Source organism: Rhinoraja longicauda, chromosome 36, assembly GCF_053455715.1.
Source record: "Rhinoraja longicauda isolate Sanriku21f chromosome 36, sRhiLon1.1, whole genome shotgun sequence".
Lineage (NCBI taxonomy): Eukaryota > Metazoa > Chordata > Chondrichthyes > Rajiformes > Arhynchobatidae > Rhinoraja > Rhinoraja longicauda.
In genome coordinates, this window is record NC_135988.1 from 13,268,715 (window position 1) to 13,279,216 (window position 10,502).

At 47.7% G+C, this 10,502-nt stretch overlaps 1 protein-coding gene across 4 annotated transcripts in view; it reads right to left on the minus strand.

Moving 5' to 3' along the window:
* LOC144610411 (dihydropyrimidinase-related protein 2) overlaps positions 1-10,502 on the minus strand; it is a 37,764-nt gene that overhangs the window by 16,067 nt on the left and 11,195 nt on the right. For all 4 annotated transcript variants that reach the window (XM_078429064.1, XM_078429063.1, XM_078429067.1 and 1 more), the window contains exons 4-8: positions 7,152-7,316; positions 4,717-4,778; positions 4,537-4,617; positions 1,973-2,041; positions 881-1,001 (exon numbers count right to left, since the gene is read on the minus strand). In XM_078429064.1, the coding sequence (XP_078285190.1) occupies positions 881-1,001; positions 1,973-2,041; positions 4,537-4,617; positions 4,717-4,778; positions 7,152-7,316 (498 nt within the window). The remainder of the gene's footprint in view (positions 1-880; positions 1,002-1,972; positions 2,042-4,536; positions 4,618-4,716; positions 4,779-7,151; positions 7,317-10,502) is intronic.

Below are 10,502 nucleotides of genomic sequence, written 5' to 3' on the forward strand. Positions count from 1 at the left end.
TTATATCCTTGGGTTCTTGCATCTCCTACTTTAGGTAAAAGACTGTGCATCTACACCGGGCTCGATAGACACAAAAAGCTGGAGTAACTCAACGAGTCAAACAGCATCCATGGAGAAGGAATAAGTGACGTTTTGGGTCGAGACTCTTCTTCTAAGAACGATCCTATTCCTTTTCTCCAGAGATACTGTCTGACCCGCTGAGTTACTCCAGCTTTTTGTGTCTAACTTTGGTTTAAACCAGCATCTGTAGTTCCTTTCTACACACTCATGGTCTTACAAACCTCCATAAGATACCTGCAGAGAGTAGTGCGTTCGGCAGAACGCACCATGGGAACTACACTCGTCCCCCTGCAGGACCTATACATCAGGAGGTGCAGATCCAGAGCAAGCAAGATCACGAGGGACCCCTGCCACCCCAGTAACGGACTGTTCCAGATGCTACGATCAGGCAAACGCCTCCGCTGTCACGCTGTGAAAACGGAGAGGATGAGAAGGAGCTTTTTCCCACAGGCCATCAGGACTGTCAACTTTTATAACCCCAGAGACTAAATTTTTGTCGACATTTTTTGTGCTATGTTTAGTAACTTATTAACTTTATTTATATGCTGTAACTGTAATTCTTTTTGTGCACAACCCGCAGGCATTGCCACTTTCATTTCACTGCACATCGAGTATGTGTATGTGACAAATAAATTTGACTTGACTTGAAGATCATCCCTAAGCCTCACCCTCAGCCAAACCTCATAAGATCATCCCTTGCACTCCAAGGAATAAAGTCCTAGCCTCCCCAACCTCTCCCAAAAGCACAGGCCCTCATGATGGGATTCGAACAACATCAGGTCGGGATTCAATCGACCAACACAACCACACACACACACACCTTTCTTCCTGGCCTGAGCGATGATATCAGCTGCAGCCTTGCTCATCACCTTGGTCACGTAGAGCGGGCAGTTGGTTTGGTTCGCGATGGTGATGGCCCGATTCACCGCTTCCGCCTCGACCTGCGGTGAGACGGAGAAAAACTAATGACAAAGAGAACCACTCGGCCCATCGTTAAACTGGAGCCTCCCGACCCAATTGCATTGAATGAGGATCAAGTAGATGTAGCTAGAGCGGTCCGGTGATGCAGTGGTAGAGTTGAGGCCTTACAGCGCCAGAGACCCGGGTTCTATGCTGACCACGGGTGCTGTGTATACAGAGTTTGTACGTTCTCCACGTGGGTTTTCCCCGGTTTCCTCCCACAATACGAAAACATACAGGTTTGTAGTTTAATTGGCTTCAGTAAAGATTGTAAACTGTGTCTCGTGTCTACGACAGTGTTCGTGTACGGGGTAGTCAGCGCGGACTCGGTGGGCCGAAGGGCCTGTTCCTGCGCTGTATCTCTAAACCAAACCCAACTCGAGTGATCAGGGTTCGATCCTGACCTCTGATACCTGCTATGCATTCATGTTCTCTCTCACACAAGAGGCGGATCAACAGGCTACTGTGATTAGTCCCTAGTGTGTGGGCGTGGGTAGAATTTGGATGGAGCTATGGGGATTAAAATAAGAATGGACGCTGGATTACTGCAAATGGATCCTTGATTGGTGGTGGGTATTAGTGAGTCAAAGAGCCTGCTTTCATGCTGCGTGTTTCCATGGTGGAGTAGGCTTGATGGGCCGAATGGCCTGATTATACTAGAGCCATTTCTAATAGAATGCCGGCCTTTATTACTAAAGATACAGGTTGGAAAACATTGATGCAGCTATGCAGGACACTTATAAGACCACTTTGTACAGTTCCAGATGTTTAAAGAAAGGATTTCCATCGATTGGAGATAATACACAAAAGTGCCATTGGGTTTAGCCCTAGGATCCAGCTCGTATGGGCAACTAGGTTGGCATGGATGTATTGGGCTGCATGACCTGCTTCGTGCTGCGACTCAGTGAATCCAACCGTTTGATCAGCACCTTCACAAAACCTAAACTCTTACCTCCTCTGGCCTGCTGAGAACGTGGCCTTCAGGCCCAGTGATGCCCAGCGCGAGAATCCTCCGCTGCTCCTGCAAGGTGAAGCACAGAGGTCAGGGCACACAGCCCGTGCCATCGTTGGAGAACCGCAACATCACAAAATAGTCATCAGACGCACTGGAAAAGCCTCTGGAAACCACCGTGGTGCCAAGGACATTGGGTCGGCACGGTGGTGCAGCGGTAGCGTTACCGCCTCACAGCACCAGAGATCCAGGTTTGATCCCGACTACGGGTGCTGTCTGTACAGAGTCTGTACGTTCACCCCGTGACCGCGTGGGTTTTCTCCGAGTGCTTTGGTTTCCTCCCAAGCTCCAAAGGTTTGTACAGGATTGTAGGTTAATTGGCTTGGTACAAATGCAAAAACTGTCCCGAGTGTAGGATAGTGTTAATGTGCGGGGATCGCTGGTTGGTGCGGACTCGGTGGGCCGAAGGGCCTGTCTCTGCGCTGTATCTCTAAACTAAACTGCAATATCAAGAAATAGTCCAACACACTGGAACGCCTCTGAAACGGCCGTGGTGCCAAGTTGAGAACTGGGCACACTTCTTGTTCCAGACCAGTCACAGCTTTGGCTCAACCCGACACTGTAGAAAATTCCTGCCATTAAAAGAGAAATCGGGCAGCTCGTTCCATACACCCACCACCCTTTGTGTGAAAAAGGTTAACCCCTCAGCTCCCTGTTAAATCTTCCCCCTCCCCCACCTCACATCCTCTGCTTTTTGATTCCCCTACTCTGGGCAAGAGAATCTGGGTGTCTACCCGATCTATTCCTCTCATGTGTTTGTACACTACCTCAGGGCTAGTGTCCCTAGTGTCGGTGCCATACAACTGGACTCTGACAACTTGCATTCGTTTTCCAGCCACACCTTACTTTCTCGTGCACAAGGAGAGCAGCAGTCACAGTTACCGCACTACTCTATAAAATTCTGCTCTTAAGAGTCAACCTTTATACAAATTTTGATCGACTGAAATCTTGCACACTCTCCAATTCCTGATTACCAATCACAATAGGTTATTAAAAAAAAACCATTATACTAAAACTCTCGTTTGTTATCTTGTTTGTGACTGAACTTCAGCCAAAACGGTACACGATAGCGCAACAACTTTAGGCCCACCTTACTCACCATTGTCACTTTAGTGATAATGCAAGTAGTTTGATTGAAATCGGTGTTATATTTTTAAAGTTGTTCACATTTTAAAGTTTAAATCTATCTCCTAGGGAGGGAGGGAGGGAGAGGGATGTGGGGGGGGAGGGAGGGGGGGTGGAGGGTGGATAAGGGGGGTTGAGAGGGATGGAGAGGGGGAAGGGGAAGTGGGGAGGGGAGGGGGGGGGAGGAGAGGGTGCTGCACCAATGCAGGAGAGGTTTGGGCCCAACGGGTCCACTTGGTCTAGTATCTAATAAAAATACGACATGCTATTCAATCCTCTATTTGCATTTAATCTTGAAGATAATTTCCAGGGACCATATGCTGTACAGTTGTAGTTAACTGTACATCAAAGGATGACCCTCTAGAACCTTCTGCTGGATGGTTATAGATGGCTGTACATCAAAGGATGACTCTCAAGGACCTTGTGCTGTATGTCAAAGGAAGTCCAAAGGTCCTTGTGCTGAACAGCTATCTTAACCACTGTCTTACTGGACCTCCCACACTAGGCCAAAACAGCTTCAGTTGCTGCCGCAATGAATGACCTTCCTTCCATTACAAGATCAGAGGGAGACACATTTTTGCTGATGAACTGCGCAATGTTCAGTTCCATTTACAACTCCTCAGCAATTAAGCAGTCTGTGTCAGCTAGACAACCTTCAGGCGTGGGCTGTTAGGTAGCGAGGTGCCAGGGAAAGACCATTTCCTGCAAGACAACTAACGTTCAACCATCTGCCCTCAGTTGGAGCCGCTACTGACAGCGCCAGTGCTGCTGCCTTACAGCGCCAGAGACCCGGGTTCGATCCTGGCTATGGGTACTATCTGTACAGAGTTTGTACGCTCTCCCCGTGACATGCGTGGGTTTTCTCTGGGAATTTGGGTTTCCTCCCACAGTCCAAAGACGTACAGGTTTAATTTGTTTTGGTAAGAATTGTAAATTGTCCCTGGCGTGTAGGATAGTGCTAGTGTACGGGGATCGCTGATCGGCGCAGACTCGGTGGGCCGAAGGGCCTGTTTCCACGCTGTATCTCTAAACTAAACGAAAAGGTGATTTACAGATCAGTTCCAGCTGTGAATGCAGATCCATTTGGGAATTGGAGGTGCAAGGGAATGGATTTACAGATCATGGGGAATCCAAACCAGAAACTGAATGATTTAGTCTTAATCCTCTGGTTCTGTGAACATCTCACACTTGCTTACCAACCATTCTGATGGGACAGAGGAAACCAGCGCTCGAGTTAACTCAACTCCATTGCCATCTGCTTCGTCCAGTCAACAATAAAGTGGCGCCTTTAAAACGTGCAAGATGCCTGCGTCCCGCGTGCACCTCAACTGTTTTCAGATAAGGGCACACGCGTGCATCTTCGTTCCCCAACCACGTACCTCAGCAATAATGTCACCATTCTCAGCGTGAACTTGGGCGATGGCCCCCAAGTCTCGGATCGCACTCAGGGCTTCGTACATCTGTTAGCAAAAAGAGAAATAGATTAATGTACGTCGCTCAGCCATCACAGGAAGGTGGGAGCAACGTTGCTCGGAATATCCGTCATGTTGCAAGCCTACCTGGGCATCAGAGAGCTGGTAACGATCCTTGTAAGCCATGTAGACGAGGAAGGAGTTCACACCTGGAGAGGAATGGGAAAGGAGGAGTTTATTTTATTGATAGCTTTTGGACTCCCCGTATTAAATCAGTAACATTGCTTGACTAACTTGCGAAAAAATCACTTGGGGAAAGTCAAACCTTTTGACCTTTAAAAGAGGAACCCTGAAAAACGCTATATACAAACACACACATACACACATACACACACACACACTTTCCACTGTTTAAGTGGGAGCATTGATTCATCAAATTCACTCAGTATTGATTCCGATCCGAAACATCAGCCATTCCTTTTCTCCAGAGATGCTGCCTGTCCCGCTGAGTTACTCCGGCATTTTGTGTCTATCTTCAATAAAACGCAGTCCCATTTCCAAATCAAACTCACAGGGACAGACCGCAGTTTATCAACCCTTCCATATGAATGAACGAATGAATGAATGAAAGATACTTTATTGTCAGTGATATTATTTGCTTTGATCTGGCAACTGATTAGCTTTGCCTGTGTGATTGCATGTGGTATGTGTTCCCCCCCCCCCCCCCCCCCCACCAGCCCCCGGGGTCAGAGAGACGAGTTCCGCTTCCAGGTCTCTCAGCGCACTGACTCTATGCAGTGATGGGCAATGCTACACTGCGGGAGCTGCCAGAGAAGATACTAGTCTTCCGCTTACTCAGGCGGATGCAAAAGATCCCTCAGCCCAAGACTCGAAAGTCGGCCCTGGGCTCCTGGCCAATATTCATTCCTCAATCAATCAACACATTACGTGTCGCGATCCTGCAGCTTGCTTTAGTGGGAGCTTGCAGTGTGCACATTAGCTACTGCAGTGTCTGGCTGCATTGGTGCTTCGCCAGCTGTAATGCATGTTGCAGTGCCCCAAGCTACAGCAGACTGCAACAAGAGACATGGGGGGAGGGGCAGCACAGTGGTAGGGATTATCTTTGTTCGGACTTTGCTGGCTTTACTTTGCACCAAACGTTATTCCCTTATCATGTATCTACATACTGTAAATATCTCGATTGTAATCGTGCATTGTCTTTCCGCTGACTGGATAGCACGCAACAAAAGCTTCTCGCTGTAGACAATAGGTGCAGGAGGAGGCCATTCGGCCCTTCTAGCCAGCACCACCATTCAATGTGATCATGGCTGATCATTCTCAATCAGTACCCCGTTCCTGCCTTCTCCCCATACCCCCTGACTCCGTTACCCTTAAGAGCTCTATCTAGCTCTCTCTTGAATGCATTCAGAGAATTGGCCTCCACTGCTTTCTGAGGCAGAGAATTCCACAGATTTACAACTCTGAGTGAAAACATTTTTCCTCATCTTGGTACACGTGGCAATAAACTAAACCGAGAGTTGCTGCCTTACAACGCCAGAGCCAAGGGTTTGATCCTGACCACAGGTGCTGCCTGTGAGGAGTTTGTACTTTCTCCCCGTGACCTGCGTGGGTTTTCTCCGGGTGCTCCGGTTTCCTCCCACACTCCGAAGACGCACAGGTTTGTAGGCTAATTGGCTTCGGTACAATTGTAAATTGTCCATAGTGCGTGTGGGTTGGTGTTAGTGTGCGGGGATCGCTGGTCGGTGCAGATTCGGTGGGCCAAAGGACCCGTTTCCATGCTGCATCTCTAAACTAGATACAAGTCTCCTTCCTTCTCAATCTCCACCAAATCTCGGACCAAGGATCTTCAACCCGTAATGTGAACTCTTTCCAAAGATGCTGCCTGATCTGCTGGGATTTTCCAGCATTCTCTGCTTTAATTGAATGGTGATTTATTTGCCACATGTGCAACTGCAGAATGAAATTCTGTTTGCATATTTACAAGTGTGGGCACTTTCCAAGTTTTGGCGCCACCACCCATGCGTTCATATTTGACATCAAAACCTGGCTGTTTGAACATGGAGGGCATCACGCCACAGCTCATTCGTCACTCGATGGCACAATACCTCTCACACTGACCATGAATCCCACAAAACTATTCATAGAGTCATACATACAGTCTTACAGCAGGGGCTAGACTGTAACTACGATGAGAGTAATTACATTTGGCTTTGCTACATATCGAGCCATAGTCATACTCATAGAGCATGGAAACAGGTCCTTCAGCCCAGCTTGCGCACACCAGCCAACATGTCCCATCTACACTAGCCCCACCTGTCTGCATTTGGCCCATACATCCCTCTAAACCTGTCCGATCCATGTACCCATCTAAATCTAAATGTTCCTTAAACGTTGCAATAGCATCAAAATGTTTCTTAAACATTGCGATAGTTCTGCCTCCCGTCTATTACAGAGCCTGCACATTTTACAAGCAGGGCGAGCTATCTCTGCACAGATGGTGCACAGGCCACAGGGTTACGGTCACTTCCCGCTGACTCGCGAGTCCGTTTCTTGCGCCTCACCGTGCTCTTTCACCAGGAAGTCCATCTCCTCCTGCAGCCCCTTGTACCACTCCGTGATGTCAACGTGCAGCGAGTAGTCACAGCACGACTTGCTGTCCGCCCACTCTCTCCACTGTTCGAAGGCCGTGATCAGACTGACCCCAGGCTCCACCAGCACGTGGTCAACTGAAACAAACAATGCACACGTTACCCGTACACGTACACAGTTGCAGTAATGCAGTGTAGGCGGCCAAGGTGGCGCTGCGGTAGAGTCGCTGCCTTGCAGCGCCGGAGACCCGGGTTCGATCCTGACGACGGGCGCTGTCTGTACGGAGTTTGTACGTTCTCCCCGTGACTTTTCTCCGAGATCTTCGGTTTCCTCCCACACTCCAAAGACGTGCAGGTATGTAGGTTAATAGGCTTGGAGTATGTGTAAATTGTCCCTAGTGTGTGTAGGGTAGTAATAATAATAATAATAATGCATTACATTTATATAGCGCTTTTCAAACACTCAAAGACGCTTTACAGGGATTTCTAGAACATAGAGAATTGAATAAATAGATAAATAAGTAAACGAACAGAAAAAGGAGACAGAAGGTGAGAGGATTATACATAGTGTTAATGTGCGGGGATCGCTGGTCAGTGCAGACTCGGGGGGCCGAAGAGCCTGTTTCCGCGCTGTATCTCTAAACTAAACTAAGATATTGGACTGGCAGCCAAGGCTGAACCGGACGCGATTTCAAACCCCACCACAGCACCGATCGAATTTCAATTCAAGTATTTAAATCAATTATATCATTTTGAATAACAATAACAACGTCTACCAAATGGTTGTAACAATGTTCACCAGTCTTTCAGTTTAATTTAGTTTCGTGATATAGTGCAGAAACAGGCCCTGCGGCCCACCGAGTCCGCTCCAACCAGAGAACCCGGTACGCTAGCACTATCCTACACGCACTAAGGACAATTTACAATTTTTACTGAAGTCAATTAACCTACAAACCTGTACGTCTTTGGAGTGTGGGAGGAAACCAGACCTCCCGGAGAAAACCCACGTGGTCACGGGGAGAATGTGCAAACTCCGTGCAGACAGCACCTGTAGTCAGGATCGAACACAGGCCTCTGACGCCGTTCGGAAGCAACTCTCCCACCGTGCCACCCTCTCGGAGAAAGAAATCTGCTCTCCTTACTCGGTTTGGCCGAAATGTAACTCCAGATTCACTATTACAGTCAGAAAGCTGTACAGTTCAGAAACAGGCCCTTTGACCCAATTGGTCAACGCCAACTACGTTGCCCATCTAAGCTGGTCCAACTTGTCTGCATAGTCCTTATCCCTCCATAGAAGCTGGCCAAACACACAGGACACTGCTGACTGAAGCGGCTTTTATCATTGACTGCACACCCCCATTCAGACAACTGGAACGGTAGACGGTCAGAACGTCTTTCCCCAGGGTGGAAATGTCAAAGATTGGATAGCTTAGCTTTAAGGTAAGTGGGGGGAAAGTTTAAAAGGAGATGTGCAGGCAATTTTTTTTTAAAAAATTTTAATTAATATACGAACTGCAAAGAGTATAAATTTTTATACAGAGTTCCAGGCACCCCAAACACAATATCTAGAGTGGTGGTGGAAGCAAATATATGAAGGTCAAATAAGGTTGTTGTAGAAGGGGATTTTGACCTTCTACATGGATAGGACAGGTTTGGAGGGATATGGACCAAACGCCAGTAGGTGGGACTAGTGTAGCTGGGACATGTTGGCCGGTGTGGGCAGGTTGGGCCGAAGGACCCGATTCCAGATTGTAGCACTCCGAGTCAATATCATTGTGGTGTTTCAGATAGGCATGTGGATATGCAAGGAATGGAGGGATATGGATCATGTGCAGACAGAAGGGATTAGTTTAACTTGACATCATGTTCAAAATAGATATCGTGGGCCAAAGTTGTCTTTCTGCGCTTACTGTTCTACATTCTACGAAACAGTTCAATTGATATCTGGAACAGGCTCATTTAACTGAGTGAATTTGGAATGAAAAGATAGTTACTCCGAATGGTGACAGATTGGAGTATCAGATGGGTTTTTGGAACAAGGTTCTCTCGGGAAAGGAAGCCTGCCAACCTTCCACAACTCTTCTAAACATGATGGCAGTCTTGGAGGGGCAGCACGGTGGCTCAGTGGTAGAGCTGCTTCTTTACAGCACCAGAGACTCGGGTTCCATCCTGACAGCGGGTGCTGTCTGTACGGAGTTTGTACTTTCCCCCCCTTGACCTGCGTGGGTTTTCTCTGGGTGCTCCGGTTTCCTCCCACACTCCAAAGATGAACAGGTTTGCAGGCTAATTGGCTTGTGTAAAATTGTAAATTGTCCCTTGCGTGTAGGACAGTGTTAGTGTCAGCAGGGACTCATAGAAACATAGAAAATAGATGCAGGAGTAGGCCATTCGGCCCTTCGAGCCTGCACCGCCATTCAATATGATCATGGCTGATCATCCAACTCAGTATCCCGTACCTGCCTTCTCTCCATACCCCCTGATCCCTTTAGCCACAAGGGCCACATCTAACACCCTCTTAAATATAGCCAATGAACTGGCCTCAACTACCTTCTGTGGCAGAGAATTTCACAGATTCACCACTCTCTGTGTGAAAAAAAACTTTCTCGTCTCGGTCCTAAAAGACTTCCCCCTTATCCTTAAACTGTGAGCCGATGGGCCAAAGGGCCTAATCCCGTGCTGTAACTCCGAAGTCTAAAAGTCTAAAGAGTTACATGGCTGAATTTCAATTGCACTCTGAAATGGCTCCAGCAAATCAGTCAGCTGTGTCAAGAAAAATAATGTGCACCACTCTGCATTATTGTCACCAAGTGGACTGCAGCAGCTTATAGAGGTGTATCTTCATCATCTTCCCAGGGACGTTAATGCTAAACACTGGCCTTGCCAGAGCCCACTACAATACATCAGACTTCAAACTAACCAGGATTCCAGTCTGAGGAAGGGTTCAGACCCAAAGCATCACCCATTCCTTTTCTCCAGAGATGTTGCCTGACCCGCTGAGTTACTCCAGCACTTTGTGCCAATCTTCCATTAATGATCCGATCCCAAACTAACAATATGGTTCGGAAACTCTTCAGATAACACGAGGTTATGCACAACTCCGACAACCATTGCATTGCACACCTTCTCATGCCACATCATTGCTGATCAGTGCAAATAAAATCACAATTTAACACCTTCTGTTGACAGCCACGAGGAAAGTCACCCTAAACCCCCAAAGGGTCTTCTACTGGAGTGTTAGCCGTTTCTATTTCCACAGGCGCTGCCTGACCTACTGATTGTTTACTGCATTAGCTGTTTTTATTGTAGAGGTTTCTGCGTTCAATT